Source organism: Callithrix jacchus, chromosome 17, assembly GCF_049354715.1.
Source record: "Callithrix jacchus isolate 240 chromosome 17, calJac240_pri, whole genome shotgun sequence".
Lineage (NCBI taxonomy): Eukaryota > Metazoa > Chordata > Mammalia > Primates > Cebidae > Callithrix > Callithrix jacchus.
Window position 1 is genome coordinate 20874775 of NC_133518.1, and position 19823 is coordinate 20894597.

The 19823-nt window shown below is 33.6% G+C and overlaps 1 protein-coding gene across 5 annotated transcripts in view; it reads left to right on the forward strand.

Annotated features, from left to right (window-relative positions):
- The window catches only part of BCHE (butyrylcholinesterase), a 77086-nt gene extending 57899 nt beyond the window's left edge, over positions 1–19187 (forward strand). For 4 of the 5 annotated variants that reach the window (XR_013528875.1, XR_013528874.1, XM_035277889.3 and 1 more), the window contains 2 exons: positions 8426–8592; positions 18582–19187. Coding sequence is in view for 3 of the 5 variants with exons in the window: in XM_035277889.3 (XP_035133780.3) it covers positions 8426–8592; positions 18582–18706 (292 nt within the window). In the remaining 2 variants the exon portion in view is untranslated. Of the gene's footprint in view, positions 1–8425; positions 8593–10726; positions 10791–18581 lie in introns of those variants that run through there. The other variant, XM_054247164.2, reaches the window with a different exon arrangement.
- Positions 19188–19823: the final 636 nt, after the last annotated feature.

Consider the following 19823-nt stretch of genomic DNA (forward strand, 5'->3'; position numbering starts at 1 on the left):
TGAACTAAAAGGTTTTATAAAACTAATTAATTACCTAGGACATTGCCTTGTGGATTAAAATGGAGCCAGTGTGATTAAATTACTGGTAATGCATTCATGGACTAATACTAAATTGCTTTAAAAAATTCAGTGAATATTAATCTCATTTTATTTGGGTATATAGTTAAGAATAAATGCAACAATTATTTTACTTAATTTTAGAAATCTGTGTAGTCTTTCAAACATATTTGTTTGGTTTTAAAGATTACATGTATTTTTAGAGTATTTAATTAAATAAAACCAATAATAGAGCTTGGTAAAATTTAGAAATGTATTTTCACCACAGAAAATTCCTCTAGAAAAAATAAAAAAACTACTTGGATGACTAACTACTACTAATGCCCACATTTAGCCTAAGGAGTTTTCTTTGTCCAAAATGAAGCAGAAAACATAATCTTGGGAGTAACAGAATTTCAAACTTTTCTGTTTACTGAGTGTCCCTGTTTCACCAGTGTCACCATATTTGCCTAAAACTGATTATGCCATGATTTCATGTTCACCATATGCTTAAAGAGTAAATTTGTGTACTATGTGAAAATTTCCATTTTTAATATTACTATTTTAAAATAATAGAAGCAAATTATAAATATGTCATTTCCTGCCACCACTACTAATCATAACTGTGCCTTCTCATAGTTTCATTTGGCTCCATTGGTTCCTAATATTTGCTAAGCATACTAAATCCACACAGGTTGCTTTTTAAATGTGGGTACTTTAGGCATGAATTATGTGCTATATGATCAATAATCTTTGTAAGATTTGTCTATCATGGTAAAAAATAGTTTGCATGTGAGACACTGGTAAAGTTGTCCCAGGATGTCTGATTGCCACAATAAATGGTTATTGGAAGCAGAATTTCACATTATTTGGCTCAAAATACTAATTCTTCAGAAAATACAGAAATTATCATTTCTGAACTATTTCCCATGTGGTAGTAGTTTTTAAATGTGAACATTTACTGTGAAGGAAAAATAGGTAACAATGCATCAGTTGTGATGTTTCTTACTTATTGTAGTCATATTTCTTGCCTGCACACTATGAGTCAGGCACAATTTCAGGTTGTCAACAAAGCAATCAAATGATAGTTTGAATGAGACTTATCCTCTCATAAGTAAAAAGGAAAAAGGACTGCTAAAGTACATAGAACAATATGAGATGATAAACACCGACTACTTCAATTTAATTCCTGAGGAAGGGCTGTCTGAAGAGAGAGTACGATGAGAATAGGACAAGGAGCTATGCTTTGGGGAAATATAGGCATTGTGTATCCTATGAATTGATATATTGCATTATATGTAGTTTAAAATTTTATAGCTGTATTGAAATTTGTAAATTAAGTGACAATGTTAGTGTAGCTGGGAGAACATTACATTAAAGAGTAAGACCTAAAATTACTAGAAGAAAACATATGGAAACACTTTAGGACATTGATGTAGGCAAAGATGTTATGGCTAAGATGTAAAAGCACAGGCAACAAAATCAAATTTAGACAAATGGGACTGTATTAAACTAAAAAAAATCTTAGTCACTGTAAAGGAAATGATTAATAATAGAGAAAAGAGACAAACTCCAGAATGATAAAAATTATTTGCAAATCAATAACCGACATCGTTCATAGGAAAAATAAAGTGAAACAAACGTGCCACATTAAGGTGCATAGAGAGCAGTGATACTGTTTTTGGAGGAAGCTGGAAACACAACAAACATTTTCAATCAGTTTTTATTACAATACACACACATACAGAATCGAGCCCAAATCATGTTTAATGAATTTTTCAAAGTGAGCATCTAAAAACATTGAATTTGTAACCATTAAAATGGTAATACATACAAAATAATCTACTTTATTTTGGTAATCTATTTAACATTCTTAACTAATTGGTGAAAACCTTTGATGAAAATAATTTCAAATCTATATTAACATTAAAGCGATAACAATAAAAGTGTTTCTACCTTCCACATATAATGCCATGTTATTTTTAAATCTTTTCTCCCAATTATTTTACTAATCATTAGTAAGTAAAAATATTCTATCCATGTTTTCTATTATTTGAAAGTTTTATGATGTCACATTTCAGCCCTCAATATTTCTCACTGAAGCATTTTATTTTATTAGCATATAATCAGAAGTATTTTATAATCAAATATTTTTTGTTCTTAAATTGTTCAGTTAAATCTTTCCTGGGTAATTGTTCCTGGAAAAAAAATTCTGTTACTTAATTTTTTTAGTCAAAAATAATATCAAGCCCTTTAAATGAATTTGAGTTTACCTTGAAGTAATATTTTCTAATCTCCTATTCAGTGTTCTATTCTCCCTAGAATATCTGTATAAAGCTATTCTAACTTCTGTTGTTTTTTTTTTTCACTTTTAATAATGAAATTTATGTCACATTTTAGACAAGGTCATTCCAATAAAAAATACAAATTAAATAAGAATTTGTGGACATAAGAATTTTAACAAATTAAATAAGAACTCGTGGATATTTGGGCTCGATTCTGTATGAGATGCAAAGATTCTATCAGTAAAATCAAGAGTAACTACAAATTTCCAACTGTCTACTTGGCATCTCCATTTGGATGTAAAATTTAACATGTAACATATACATTTATTATTATTATTATTATTATTTTGAGACAGAGTCTTACTCTGTAGCCCAGGCTGGATTGCAGTGGCACAATCTTGGCTCTCTGCAACCTCCTCCTCCGAGGTTCAAGCCATTCTACTGCCTCAGCCTCTAAAGTAGCTGGAATCACAGGCATGTGCCATCACACCTGGCTAATTTTTGTATTTTTAGTAGAGATGGGTTTTCACCATAATGCCTAGGCTGGTCTGGAACTCCTGACCTCAAGTGATCCGCCTGCCTTTGCCTGCCTAAGTTCCGGGATTACAGGTGTGAGCAACCTCGCCTGGCCATGAACTCTTGATACTGCATTCCAAACATGCCCTTCTTGCATTCTTTCCTATCTCAGAAATGTCACCTACATCCATTCTTCCAGTTTCTCAGGTCAGAATCTTTGGAATCAATCTTACTTTCTCCTGCCTCTTCATATCTAATCCATAAGCCTAGTAAGGGCTCTACTTACAAAATATATGTAAGATCTGCCCAATTCTTTCAATTTCTGCCACTACTTCTCTAGTTCAATCAACCATCACCTCTCAAATTATTTTAGTGGCCTCCTAATTGGTCTCCATGCACCCTCTATAGTTTATTCCCATCACTACAGACGGATGATCTTTTAAACAATGTAAATTAGATCTTGTGTTTCCCCCACCCCCTCCTGAGATGGAGTCACCCAGGCGGGAGTGCTGTAGTGATCTCATCTCACTGCAACCTCCACCTCCCAGGTTCAAGTCATTCTCCAGCCTCAGACTCCCGAGTAGCTGGGGTTACAGGTATCCACCACCTTGCCCAGCTAATTTTGGAATTTTTATTAGAGATAGGTTTACACCATGTTGGCCAGGCTGGTCTTGACCTTCTTACCTCGTGACTTGCCTGCCTTGGCCTCCCAAAGTGCTGGGATTACAGGTGTGATTCACCGTACCTAGCAGATCTTACTCTTTGTGCAAACCCTCCAATTCCTCCGTCTCTTATTCTGAGTGGACATAAAATGCTTTCAAAGACCTATATGGCACTAAATAATGTGAGCTCACTTACCACTCTCCAACCTCATTCCCTGTTACTCCCTCTCTTCCTGTCTCCACTCTAGTCACACTGTCCCATCTGCTTTCCTTTGAAAACTCTAAGCACATGTTTTTCTTCTGATCTTTGTTTTCCATCCCTTCTGCTGAACTACTATTTCCCCAAACAACTGTTGGGCTCATCCCTCTGCTCCTTAAAGTATTCACTTAGAAGTTTATTTCCCACTAAATATTGCAAAGCTCCCTTACCCAGAGTTACAGAAAGTCAAGTTTAATCTTCCAGTCTGCAAAGTCTGTCCAAGATTTCTTGCACCAGTCAGAAGTTTAGCGTCTGTATGGCTACCCTCACTTCAGACTAGCTTTTTACAAATATGAAGTCCCTATGGACTCCATCAGATTTTATACCTCACAAGAGCTATTCATAGAACTCAACAAAGCCCTATAATTACAATTAGCTTTCTTATAGCAAAAAGGTATAAATCAGAACCAGCCACGGAGCGAGACACATAGAGCAGTATCTTGACTTAGAATGTTCCAAGTGCTAAACTTCTCTGTCCTCAGAGATCTACTACCTTCATGACATCTATTCTGCCAATGTGCTTATGGAGTACTGCCAACCTAAGAAACTCACCTGAGCTTTATGTCTTTAGTTTTTATTGGGATTTTATTATTATATATAGGCATGATTGACTGAATCATTGCTTGCATGGCTGAACTCAATCTTCAGCCCTCTCCCCTCCCTGGAGGCAAGGCTGATACCACATGGCTACAAGTTTCAACCCTCTAATCACATGGATGATCTTTCTGGCAGGGCCAGTTCCTATCCTAAGATGATCCGTGTGGCCATCCTAACCCTGAGTCATTTCATGAGCCTAATCTACTAGATACTCACCATAAGGCACCATGTAAACATAAGCTATCACATGTTGCATAAGTTTCCAAGTATTTAGAGATTACATTGCAAGAACCAGAGACAAAAACACAATCATATTTTTTCATTATAAACCCCCCTCACCACTCCCCCACACACATGCTGATACTTGCTCACCTGCCATTTCTATTTATCCCCATTCCTCATTTTATTATCACTAGCACCTAGTACCATCTAACATATTACATAGTTTCTTTATTGATCTTATTTATTGCCTTTCTTATAAAATAAAAATGGCAAGATGAAGGAATTTCTATTTTGTTTTTGTTGAATCTCTTATCACTCAAATAATACCTAACCCACTTTATAAATACTAACCCACTTTATGTTTATTATGAACGAATAAATAAATTTGTTTTCTAAATATAGGTCTTCTAAATATAGGTCTTCTTAGAGCCCTTCTATTCCTTATATTATACTAGAATTTCATTTATGTGACTTGTAATGGAATCTATAAATATTTTAATATTTTAAAACCTGTCCAATATATTTGCCTCAACCCTCTCATGACAGTAAAAGATTTCATCTAGCCTTTTAATATACAACTGTTAACTATAGCTTCATTTTACTAGATTTTAAAGCTAATTAAAATATATTCTCAAAAATTACTATAGCTTTCTTAGAAATGAAATAACTGACTCTGAATTCTTAAGGATAATTTTAATTATCATTTCATGCTTGGGTAGGCAACACTAGGATTTCATAAATCCAAGAAAACTTTATTTTGAAGCTAAAAGCCTAATTTTCTTTGTATCGGGGCATCGTGAGTCAATTAGTGTCTTTTTCTTTAATCTGTTCATAAAATGAGTTATCAACTATGTGCTCAAATATCAATGACAACAAGTAATTTTCTATAACACAGATGTTAAAGAAAGATACTTTCTGATTTTTTTTGTTAAATTAGCTGTGTCTTAAAACCTTTCACACCTACATATAAAGAAAATTCTAATGGGTGATCTGTAAAGCATTTTGGTATACCACAAAGTAGAAAAAGAACCAGACAGGAAAAATACAGCACAGACAACCTCATGAAAAATTTTACTCATTACTGTTTTGAAATCTTTGTGACAAGAGCAAAAAATATCTTTGAGAAATAGCAAAGACAAGATGTTTAAATTTATCTCATAATTTTGAGATAAAATATATAGTGTTTTGGAATTGTGCATATTGGAAATATGTTGTATTTCACAAAGTTTTTAATTAATACAGACAGAAAACTGTCTCTCTTGCTATTTTTTAAGTCTTTGGAGATTTCTTCATATTATTGAATAAAATACTTCATCACTTCAATAGCCATTTCAATTTTTTGAAAACTGTATCTGCATCTATAGGCAAAGGAATTTTATTATCTCTAAATTACAATTTGGTATGTCATGAATTATTTTATAGGACAAAGTTTGTTAACACGGGCAGTATCCTTACTGCTTTGCTCTTGAACTCAAGTACAAATCTGCTCTGTTTAAGTCACCATTCACAGAAGGCAGAAATGAATGTGCAGTTAAAATGGTGCCATAAGTAAATCAGAGAAGAATTAGAAGAAAAGTGGGCAATTTAGGAACATAAGAATTGCTGTACCGAATCAGATCATCGGTTCTCCTGGTTTAATATCCAGCCTCCAGCAGCTGTACTTGTTAGTTTCTACAGCTTTAAAAGACAGAAAAAAGACTACATAATTTACCTAGACAAGTGTGCCATCTGTGATCTGGAGACATTTTCTTCTTGACCTCTCTCAAATAATACCCTAAAGCAGTCGGTTTCAATTCTGCTATGACATTGGTTTAGCTTGACTGGCTGTGGTTATTAATAATTCTTAGTAAATTATCCAATTCCTCCATAAAATAAACTAGTACATTAAGAAACCATTTGTCTCTAAAGCTTCTGAATTCATGGTTGAGCATGTCTGCATCTATGATAAAATATGAATTTATAGTGCATATTCAATATAAGTTTTTAATGGCAAAAATCTGCCTCTTGAAAATCATACTGGACAAATGTCTACTTTTCCTTTCAAACTCTACTGGACTTAGAGACTTTGGCCACACACACTTACATCTGCTCATACTACTACAAAATTTCTATCTATTAATAATCTATAGAAGTATCTGAATGATGAAAGATTTTGTGTGTTGAACTTTTAGAAAAGTTCAACTAGAGTTTCCTTATATGATTTTGCTTAAGGTAGAATAAGACCAATGAATGAATTACTTATCTTTGTCACTTTAATCTTCTATTTATGTTAGAAAAGCTGGAAAACTTTGTAGTTTCTTGATTATTCTATATACCACTTTCAGATCAATATTTCTAAAACATTTTGCTCACAGTAGCCATTTAGTCAAAAGTTTCTCAAGAGTAGTAAATGCCTACAAATTTGAGTCTTAACAATTTTCCTAGGCTGTTAGCCCTTAATGTGACAGCACTAATATCTTAAGTCCATAAATTCACTGGTTTCTCCTTCTATCCTAGAATCCAACAAAACTCGTTTTTCTCATCACTATTTGAACAAAGTAGATTAATCTTTAATGTCTATGTTAATGCTGTCTTTTTTTCTAGCTTTCCCAACCTTCTTTTCTGGTTCATTTCCATATTTCTTTTTGAACCAGATTCCTATTCCATCAGCTAATTCCTTTAAAGCATGTAGTGACTGCTCCCTCTTCTGAACAATTTGTGGCCCTTTATTTAAACTTTGATTATGCTATCTTATGTTGTAGGTTCTTTGTTTTCCTGGGGTTTTTTTTTTTTTTTTTTTTTTTGCTTATAAATTCCCCAAGGAAAACTTTGTGTCCCATATTTATATTTTTGGAGCCTAGATTAGTGTCTAAGTCATACTAATAACATAAACATATAAGGAAATCTATATATGTATTAGTGACTCTGTAGAGTCACTTAAAAAAAAAAAAAAACAGAGTTTCTGGTTGTGTGACCCTGGCATTAGTATATTACTGAGTGCTATGAAAGTATGAATGAGCTCAACACTGTAGATATCTAAAACATAGAATCAAGTTATTCATTTAAATATCACAATTATAATATGGGAAATATCAGAAAAGATAGTATGAAACTTTTGAATGAGTTTAGACACATAAAAATAAAAAAATAAAAGAATTCTAAGCAGAAGTAACAGCTAGAGAATAGAGAGAAAATGAAAAAAGCAGGGAGTTACTGGGGAACTCTACCTAATTCCTGTTGGCTGGGTTTATAAAGAGAATTTCTGAAAATAAACTTTGAAATATGAGTGGTACCATATTCATTAACCTTAGTATAAAACCACTGAAGAATTATTGAAAGCTTTTTAATTAGTAAGCAGATTTATGAGATGTTAAATGAACTTAAAAGTGGGACTAAAAGCAGTTTCCTATAAACTCAGACAGTATTGATAAGAATATATAGGATAAAATAGATGCAAATGATGAGTAGATGATATGATTCCTTATGATGAAATGATTGGGCCTAGGAGAAGAGAAGAGTATGAAAAAAAGTAACACTGTTACTTAAACATGCTTTGACCATGTTTAAGTGTGAATGAAGATATAGTTTATTGAACTAAAAATATTTCTTATTCCAATATGTTAAGCAGAAATCCATTTTAAAAATTCAACTTTAAATTTTAATGCCTACAATTTCAAATAACATAGTACTTCTCAGTACTAAAACCACTAAGCCCAGTTCACTTACGTCTCAAATCATCAATATATATTCAAAATTTTTTTTCTGTCTTAAACTCTTTAAAGCTCTTGTGAACAGTTTTAGAGGACAATATTCTTTTTAATCTAACAAAGATTTCAGTTTTACTATAATGTCTCTATTTTATTATTTAGAAATCCAAATGGGACTCAGAACAATAGCACAAGATGGCCTATCTTCAAAAGCACTGACCAAAAATATCTAACCTTGAATACAGAGTCATCAAGAATATTCACTAAACTACGCGCTCAACAATGCCGATTCTGGACATTATTTTTTCCAAAAGTCTTGGAAGTGACAGGTATGTGTGCATTTAGCGTTTGGTTATTTAATAAATGGTGGGTTATGTAAAAGAGGGATGAAGAAGAATGTCCAAGGCATGGCGATGGAGTTACTCTATGTATCTTTGACTTTAAAATATGTTCATTTAATGAATACATTATTTTAAAAGCTTTCCCATCAAGTTTAGAGATGTTGTGTACTTTTACTATATGAACAGTACTTAAGTAGTTAAATAAGGAAAACCAAAATATAAATTTCACCCTGTGAGAATATAAAATAGAAAAAAGGAAGCTACAACAGAGTCCTGCTTGTTATTCAGACAATCATTGTGGAATTAATTAATGGCCAAATAAATGTATCAAATAATCATAATGTATAGAACTAAAAAACAAGCATGTAAAAATAGGTAAAAACTAATTTATTGTTCAAGGGAGGAAAAACCTCCAAAATTTACATACTTAAAAACAATCTATCTATCTATCTATCTATCTATCTATCTATCTATCTATCTATCTACATTTTTTTTTTTTTTTTGAGATGGAGTTTCACTCTGTCACCCACCTTGGAGTCCAGTGGCATGATCTAAGCTCACTGCAACTTCTGCCTCCCAGGTTTAAGTGATTCTCTTGCCTCAGCCTCCCTAGTACCTGGGATTACAGGCCTCCACCACCATGCCCAGCTAATTTTTGTATTTTTAGTAAAGATGGGATTTCACCATATTGCTCATGCTGGTCTCAAACTCCTGACCCCAGGTGATCCACCCGCCTTGGCCTCCCAAAGTGCTAGGATTATAGGGATGAGCCACCACACCTGACCATGAACTCTTGATACTGCATTCCAAACAGGCTCTTCTTGTAGTCTTTCCTGTCTCAGCAATGTCACCTACATTCATTCTTCCAGTTTCTCAGGCCAGAATCTTTGAAGTCATCCTTGCCTGTTCCTTTCCTCTTTATAAATAATGTATTGGACTAGTAAGGGCTCTACCTACAAAATATATGTAAGATCTGCCCATTTCATTCAATTTCTGCCACTACTTCTCTAGTTCAGGCAACCATCACCCTTCACCTAAATTATTTTAGTAGCCACCTAATCGGTCTCCTTGAACCCTCTGTAGTTGATTCCCAGCACTACAGACAGATGATCTTTTAAACAGTGTAAATGAGATCTTGTTATTTCTTTCTCCACCACCCACCCCTGAGACAGTTTTGCTGTGTCACCCAGGCTGGAAGGCCGTGGCATGATCTCAGCTCACTAAAACCTCCACCTCCCAGGTTCAAGCCATTCTCCTGCCTTAGCCTTCTGAGTAGCTCAGATTACAGGCACATGACACCACACCTATCTCATTTTTGTATTTTTATTAGAGACGGGGTTTCATTGTGTTTGTCAGGTTGGTCTCGAACTCCTGACCTCATGATCCACCCACCTTGGCCTCTCAAAGTGCTGGAGTTATAGATGTGAGTCACTACACCTGGCCCAAATATTTCTACCTATTCTGAAATTAGAAATTTTGATCTAAGCACACACACATATATTACATAATATTATAAACAAATAGTTATTTAGTTAACCAGTGTTCAAGAAGTGATTGGTGAGAACTATGTAAGGAAATACTATAAAAATTTGTTCAGATTATTATAGTGTCTTGATATTCATTATTAAGAAAATACTGTAATCCACTTGAGTGATCAAACGTGTCACCTTAGTTTGATCTTCTTCGACAAAAACAACATATATCCAACTCTATGTCTGGCTTTTAAATGCCCAGCTGTTTATAATCCATTTGGTTCCTTAAATACTTTTTCTAAAATTAATTGATTTTCAGCCATCAGACATACTGCAGGTCCTACAGGGTTTGCTATTCTGTTCATCATGACACTGTAATTTTCAGGCTGTGTGTTAGATATCGTAATAGAGTAAATGTTTTCAATTTTTTATTTAGATAAGTTGGGGTCGAGTTTCAGCAAATATGGGCATCTCAGAGCTGTATTTGATTGTTTAATATGCCTTTTGATTATCAGACATTATTCACCAAAATTATAATTATGTACTCCATCTGCTTGGGAAATGTTTCTGATATACCAGTGCTCTGTGTATTACCAAATGTTCTGTGACATAATATATAACCAGAGATGGGCTTCTGCTTCTCTTGGCAGAGCAACAGTGCTGTCCTTGTGTCCTCCGGGTGTGAATAACGATAAGGTAACTCATTAATCTGCCAAGAGACCCAAAGAGATACTATCATTTGCCATATCACACACTACATCTTCTTAATCTTTATTTAAAATATTTTTATATGGGAGGGTTATAATTTGAGATAAAACGAGTGGGTTATTTTAAGTGACTTATTATAACCCAAGCTGAGCCCTTCTGGTTTAAGCACAGGTGATCTATTTCAATTTATGTGATGATAAAATAAAATTTGAATATCAGCATTTTTTAATAATACCCTTCACAAATTTCTATTTCCAAACACTTAACTGCCATAAAGCAGATTAAATAAACAAAATCCAAAGGTTTGGGCCAGCTTCTGCTATTTCCCATATAATGCTGAACAAATTACTAGCTCATTTAACACTGACTTCTATGGAAATACCTACCTCGCTATAGTCTAGGACCATGCTTATGGTTAGGTTCAGTGTGTCCTGAAAATATGCTTTTGTATTATACCAGTTTTTCCAATTAATTCTCCCATAATCTGGTTTTTATATTAGATTTATTTTATAATTTTAAAGTAAATTCATGATATGATTATTGTAACATGTATTCATTAGTAATAAAAATGCTATCTTTGAACAAAGTCAGTGTGATGTAACAAGGATTTCGGTTTTATAAGTAAATAGTGTGAACAGATTTAAAAGATTAAGGACCCATGTTCTTGCCATACCTTATATTTTTCAAGTCATGACACTTCAAATATTTTAATCTTTAATGACTTGAGAATAGGGTTATTCAGATGACCTGGGCTAAAGTTTTGAAATTTTTTTAAAGGTAACATTATAAGTAAAGAAAAATTTCAAAGAATAACTACTAGCTGGCTTTCTTAAAAGAAGAAATGTGTACCTTACTCAAGATTGGAAACCCAATAAGCTTTATAAGTACCACTTCAGCAGTAGTTTACATTTTAACAATAAATGTTCTCAAACAAAAAGGTTCTTAAGACTTGTTTAAGCACGCAAACTCTAGCAGTTAACTTTAGATCATACTTCAGCACATGGCTATACTGTTATTGCATGCACCTGGAAGAAATACAATTTATAGTATTTACTTCAAATGTTATAAAATTCAGATTACTGCAAGCATATAGCTGTACAATATCACAATATCATACCTATTTGAAAAAAGAAAAGGAAGTAGCAAAACGACCCATTATCAAGGGTATTAACATTTTTTCAATAAAAGTGGAATAGTACATTTATTTAAAAGATAAAAATCCTTCATATTATCCCAATGAAGAAAAAAATGTTAGATTCAATAGTTCCTCCATTGGCTTTTGAATAAATCATGCTTGCCAAAACTAAAGACCACTTGTAAAGTCATGAGCCCAGATACTCTTTGGACTGGTTACTTTGAGAATCATTTACTACTATTTACTGATCACTTACCAAAACTGGCAGTCAAGGATGACAGAGTGGAAAGGTGATTTGGAGAAAATAATGAAACTAGTTTTAATGTCTTACTATGCCTGAATTATCAATTCCTCATTAAAAGCAAAACAAAACAAATAATCAACTGACTTTTAATAACTTAATAATTAAGTTAAATTAACTGTTTCTCTTTAAATTACATGAAATTTTCAGAAAGCCTATATACTAGTTCACTCTGTGGTCTTACCCCACACTGAAAATTACAACAGATCAGCTAATAATTAACATTTATTGCATAAAGCAGTATTCATTCCGTGTTAATTTTAATGACTGATCAACAAACAGAAAAATAATCATGTGATGGAGACAGAAGATATTTTCAATGAACACTCAGATATATGAACTTTTTTTTATTATTATGCCCAACATAATTAACTATCAGTATAATCTCTTCTAACTTCACCTCCACTAGCAATTATGGGTTAATTCACCTTTGCATTCTTTCCTGCTATGGTCTGAATGGATGTTTGTGTCCCCCTAAAATTCTTATGTTGAAATCCTAACCCCTAAAGGGCTAGTATTAGAAGCCAAATCCTTGGGGATTTCATTAGGACAGGGCCCCTTCAAATGGCATTAATGCTATTAAAATAAGAAGGAAAAGAAGAAGAGGAAGAAGAAGAAGGAGGAGGAGGAGGAGGAGGAGGAGGAGGAGGAGGAGGAGGAGGAGGAAGAAGAAGAAGAAGAAGAGGAAGAAGAAGAAGAAGAAGAAAAAGAAGAAGAAGAAGAAGAAGAAGAAGAAGAAGAAGAAGAAGAAGAAGAAGAAGAAGAAGAAGAAGAAGGAAGAAGAAGGAAGAAGGAAGAAGGAAGAAGGAAGACCTCCTGAGAGAACACCCCCAGTCCTCCATGTAAGACTGCCATCTGTGAACCAGAAAGCAGGCCCTCATCAGACACAACCTACTGTTGCTTGATCTTAGAAGTCTAATCTGCTGGAAAGCCTCCTCAACTCTCAAAAATAAGTTTCTGTTGTATATCAGCTACACAGTGTACAATGTTTTGTTAGGGCAGTGTAAATGAACAAATATTTTCAAATTCCTTAGACTTTATTAAATAGACAGCTCTGGTGAAAATTTGCTCACTGTTCTTTTTGGCTAGAAAAAAACAATGCCAACAACAACATAATGTATTATTATTTTCATAGGGAAGAAAATAACTTTTTTTTTTAATTGAGACAACAGTACTTGCAAAACAAAGATCACAAAGAAGTGAACTGAAAAAGTTATGACAATATGTTTATAAATTTACTATTTCACAATTTGCCTTCAATGACTATTCTCTTCTCTTTACCCTGTGAGGCATTAAACAAAAAATTGATTCCCACCTTTTCTAATTCCCCAAAACCCACACACAAAGCAAATTGTCTCTGTTTTACAATCAGAACAAGACTTGGTGAAATTTGAAATAATTTTAAAGTAATAAAATCACTCATATGAAAGAGTTGGTTAAAAATGACATTATTGATTTAACACTGGGCATAGAAAGCTGAATAATAAAAATAATAAATTAATAGGTCATATGTATCAAGGTGAATATGTATACTTAATATATTCATATTTATATGTAGAGCCTCTACCCTCTTATGAGACTTATGTCCAATTATTATGCTTTGAAAATTTATACTAAAATTGCTAGCCTAAGTATAAAGCACTATCCTTTTTCCAAGGAATACTCAGGTCCATAATATAAGTTGTCACATTATTTTATGCATTTTATATCATACAAGTTCACCTTTTCTGTGTGTGTTTTCTACTCAATCGTTAGGCAGCTTTTTTAGAAAATAAAAACTTCATTATAATTTTTATACCACAAAAAAATTTATAATCTGTCAGAATTTAACTGTTTTATGCATACCGAGCCATTTGGTCCTTTGCAGAATTTTCTTTTTTTTTTTTTTTATTAAGTTCTGGAATACAAGTGCAGAATGTATAGGTTTATTATGTAAGTATAGGTGTGCTGTGGTGGTTTGCTGAACCTATCAACTGATCATCTAGGTTTAAAGCTCCGGATGCATTAGCTTTGTGTCCTAATGGTCTCCCTCCATGCACCCTCCACCCCCCGACTGGCCCCGGTGTGTGATGTTGCTCTCCCTGTATCTATATGTTCTCACTGTTCAACGTGAGAACATGCAATGATTGGTTTTCTGTTCCTGTGTTAGTTTGCTGAGGATGATGGCTTCCAGCTTCATCTATGCCCCTGCAAAGGACAGGATCTCATACCTTTCTACTGCTGTCTAGTATTTCACGGCACATGTGTACCACATTTTCTTTTTCTAGTCGGTCACTGAAAGGCTTTTGGGTTGCATGTCTTTGCTATTGTAAATAGTCCTGCAATAAACATACATGATTATGGGTCTTTATAGTTGGATAATTTGTATTCCTTTGGGTATACACCCTACAATGGGATTGGTGGTTCAAATAGTATTACTGATTCTAGATCCTTGAAGAATCACCACAATGGTTGGACTAATTTACATTTCCACCAGAAGTGTAAAAGCATTCCTATTTCTCCACAGCCTCACCAGCATCTATTGTTTCTTGATGTTACAATAATTGCCATTGTGACTGTATGAGATGGTATCTCCTTGTGGTTTTGATTTGCATCTCTAATAATCAGCCATGTTGAGCTTTTTTTGTCATGTTTTTTGGCTACATAAATGTGTTCTTTTGAGATGTGTCTGTTCATATTACTTGCCCACTTTTTGATGGAGTTGTTAGCTTTTTTCGTGTAAATTTGTTTAAATTTCTAGTGAATTCTGGATATTAGATCCTTGTCAGATGGATAGATTGCAAAAATTATTTCCCATTTTGTAGATTACTTGTTCACTCTGATGATAGCTTCTTTTGCTGTGTGAAAGTTCTTTAGTTTAATTAGATTCTATTTGTCAATTTGGCTTTAGCTCCAATTTCTTTTGGAATTTTTGTCATGAAGTCTTTGCTTATTCCTGTGTCCTAAATGGTATTACTTGGGTTTTTGTCTAGGGTTTTTTTTTTTTTTGAGACGGAGTATTGCTCTTGTTACCCAGGCTGGAGTGCAATGGTGCAATCTCGGCTCACCGCAACCTCCGCCTCCTGGGTTCAGGCAATTCTCCTGCCTCAGCCTCCTGAGTAGCCTGGATTATAGGCACGCGCCACCATGCCCAGCTAATTTTTTGTATTTTAGTAGAGACGGGGTTTCACTATGTTGAACAGGTTGGTCTCGATCTCTCGACCTCGTGATCCACCCGCCCCGGCCTCCCAAAGTGCTGGGATTACAGGCTTGAACCACCACGCCCGGCCCTTGTCTAGGGTTTTTATGTTGAGGTTTAGTCATCAACTCTTTAATCCATCTTTAGTTAATTTTTGTATAAAGTGTAAGGAAGGGGTCTAGTTTCAGTTTTCTGTATATGGCTAACCAGTTTTCCTAGCACCATTTATTAGAGAGAAATCCTTTTCCTATTGCTTGCATTTTTTAGGTTTGTTGAAGATCCGACAGTTGTAGATGTGTGGTGTTATTTCTGAGGTCTCTGTTCTGTGTCATTGTTCTATATATTTCTTTTAACTCTAATATCATGCTGTTTTGGTTATTGTAGCCTTGTAGTATGTTTTGAAGTCAGGTAGTGTGATACTTCCAGCTTTGTTCTTTTTGCTTAAGATTGTCTTGGCTATACAGACTCTTTTTTGGTACCATATTAAATTTTAAGTAGTTTTTTCTAATTCTCTGAAGAAAGTCAATGGTAGTTTGATGGGAATAGCATTGAATCTATAAATTAATTTTGGCAGTATGGCAATTTTCATGACATTGATTCTTCCTATCCATGAGGATAGAATATTTTTCCATCTGTTTGTGTCCTCTTAATTTTTTCAGCAATGGTTTGTAGTTCTCCTTGAAGAGGTCTTTCACTTCCCCTGTTAGCTGTATTCATAGGTATTTCATTCTCCTTGCAGCAATTGTGAATGGGAGATTATTCACATTTCCCATTATTCAGATTTGGCTCTCTGCTTGTCTGTTGTTGGTGTATAGGGATGCTTGTGATTTCTGCACATTGATTTTGTATCCTGAGATTTTGCTGAAGTTGCTTATCAGCTTAAAGAGTTTTTAGCTGAGATATGGGGCTTTCTAAATGTAGAATCATGTCCTCTACAAACAGCCAATCTCACTTCCTTTCTTTTCATTTGAATACCCTTTCTTTCTCTTGTCTGATTGCCTGGGCCAGAACTTCCAATACTATGTTAAATAGGAGTGGTGAGAGAGGACATCTTTGCCTTGTTCTCGTTTTCAAAAGGAATGCTTACAGCTTTTGCTCATTCAATATCATATGGCTATGGGTTTGTTGTAAGTAGCTCTTATTGCTTTTAGATATGTTCCATCAATACCTAGTTTATTGAGAGTTCTTAACATAAAGGGATGTTGAATTTTATTGAAGGTCATTTCTCTTGCAGAAATTTCGAACAGTTCCTTTTTTTACTGAGTGAAAAATGTACTTGCATCCACAGTATGAGATTAACATATTGTTAAAATTACAATGAGTATGAGTAATGCTGGTATAATGCTCTTCCCAAACATCAGTTAACATTTTTGTTAAAGGCAGCACAAGTATTTTGCTGGTGTGGAGGGCGACTGCTTTGCAAAATATTTATTAATGAAAATAAATGTGAAATATTCCTAATAGCAACTACCCATGAAAATATAAAAAATGGAAAGAGAAAAATAATTTCTAAATAGACATCTGTGGTGGTTTTGAATGGGTTACTTTTCCTAGGTAGTTGACAGTTAACTCATTTCTGAATGTTTTTCAGGACATCTTGTAAGATGTGTAACTATATACTTAATAGAAATATAATTTATCTTTTAGAAATATTTTTGTCAACTAATTTGATAAGATTTACAGAGCCTGTAGTCTGGTACTGTGAGACAGGACATACCCTAGTAGCTAGAGTTGTACAGATGAAAATGACAGTGTCTGCTTACTCACAGTGAAGTGGAGTCAGGGCCCAGGACCATGGAAAGCTTTTAAGAAGAGACGATAGCTGCACTGAATCTTAATGTGAAGGCAAAGTGGAGAGAAGCCAGATAAGCAGGAACCAGAGATGAAGTGTCTTGTGCATCACGCTGAGGAATTTAAATTATATCCTAAGTAGAGCCATTTAGCAATGCTGAATGGGAAACTGACATGTTCTGGTTATTGATTTATAAATGTATAAGATTTTACTATACTCAAGAGGTTTTTGTTTGTTTGTTTGTTTGTTTTTTAATATCTTGGCTGGGAATGGTGGCTCAGGCCTGTAATTCCAGCCCTTTGGAGGCTGAGGTGAGCAGATCACATGAGGTGGAGAGTTCAAGATCAGCCTGGCTAACCAACATGGTAAAACCCCATCTCTACCAAAAGTACAAAAATTAGATGAGCATGGTGGTACATGCTTGTAATCCAAGCTATCTGGGAGTCTCAGGCGGGAGAATCACTTGAACACAGGAGGCAGAGGTTGCAGTGAGATGAGATAGCGTGATTCTACATCCTGGGTGACAAGAGTGAAATTCTGTCTCCAAAAAATAAATAAATAAATAAAATAAAACAATGCATTATAATAAAGGCAAAATCTATGTGGAATGACAATTATAAAGTTATCCTTATTCATGAATAAACACATTCTGCCCTTTGTATTTAGGAGTTACAAATCCATGGATTCAATCAACCGTCAATCGAAAATATTTGATAAATAAATGCATCCACACTAAACATATACAGACCATTTTTTCTTGCCATTATTCCCCAAACAATATAATACTATAAACATATACATAGCACTTTCATTATATTAGGTATAAATTATGTAGAGATGTGCATAGCTTATATGAAAATATTATGCCATTTTATATAAGGGATTTGAGTGTCTGAGGATTTTCGTATCCTTGAGAGGTCTTAGAACCAAATCTCCACAAATACGAAGAATGACTGTATTCATATATAATTTTCATCAGAAATAATTATTTGTTATATGACTATATATGTAAATGAGAACATTAAATGAAATTTGTGTTATTTTAAAATGGGTCAAGAACATAATATCTACATATCTTCTGAAAACTAAAGAAAACAGATGTAATGTAATTACACATAATACAATACATAAACCATTTTCCATTCTATATATGTTACACTTTACATAAATTTTGTATCTGTTATTTGCATTTTCACATAATCTGTAGAGATTTTATTAAAATCTCTTTTCAGGCAGAGAGAGAGTTAAACATAAATCATAAAGAATAAATGAAAAAAGAAAATATTGCTGTGCAGTGTAGTTGGAGAAAATGAGTTTTGTATTTCAAATTATTTTTAATTAATGAAATAGATTAAAATCTAGATTAATACAACTTATTCCATGTTTTACAGGAAATATTGATGAAGCAGAACGGGAGTGGAAAGCAGGATTCCATCGCTGGAGCAATTACATGATGGACTGGAGAAATCAATTTAACGACTACACTAACAAGAAAGAAAGTTGTGTGGGTCTCTAATTAATAGATTTACCCTGTATAGAATGTTTATTTTCCCTTTGATCAAGGCAAAAATATCAGGAGCTTTCTTACCCACCTACTAAGAAAGCTATCATGTAGCTGAGACAAGAATGCCAGAATGATAATATTGATTCCTCACGTGTTTAACTTAGTATTTTACCTACATTTTCAAACCCAAATGGTGAGAACATGTTTAATTAAATTTTACAATATAAAGTTCTACAATTAATTAGATGCATATTAAAAAAAAAGTCCTGCTTCAATTTCTTTCTTTCCTTAAAAAAAATTAAGAATTTTTCCCCCTAAAAGTTATCAGTGCTGTGCTTTTAGTCAGGTGTATTTTCATTACCACTCATGAAAAGGTATCTTTTTTAAGTGAATTAAATTTTGAAACACTGTATACCATAGTTTTCAATATTATGTTTCCTAATTAAAATGTAAATTTGATGTCAACATGAGATATTAAAATAAACACAGAAAATTATTGGTCTCTTTGTTTTTTATAAAAGGGATTTCATCAACAGCAGACCTGTCCTATAAGAAAGGCTAAAGGAACTACTTCAACCAGAAAAAGAAAGACATTAATGAACAATATGTAATCACATGAAGGTTCAAAACTTACTGGTAATAGTAGGTATATGGAAAAACACCGACTACTATAGCACTGTGACTTGTGTGTAAACTATTCTTATTCTATGTAGAAAGGCGAAACAATAATCCAATAAAAATAACTACAGAATTTCTCAAACATAGAGCAATAAGATAGAAATAGGAACAACAAAAGATACAAAACATGGGGACAAAATGAAGGCATAGAACTTTCATTAGTTTTTATTGTACTTGCTTGTTTATGCATACAGTGTTAAATTGTTACCAGCTTAAAATAGTGGAGTGTAAAATAGTATTCACAACTCTTATGGTAAACTCAAATCGCAGAATGGACACACCGATGATACTATCTTATATTTGAAAAATCCTAAAGAATCCATAGAAAAAGTAGTAAAACTGAAAAAAATACATAAAGTTGCAAAACACAAAATCTATATACAAAAATCAGGAGGATTTCTATATGCCAACAGTGAAAAATCTGAAAAACAAAAACAAAACCCTTAAAAAG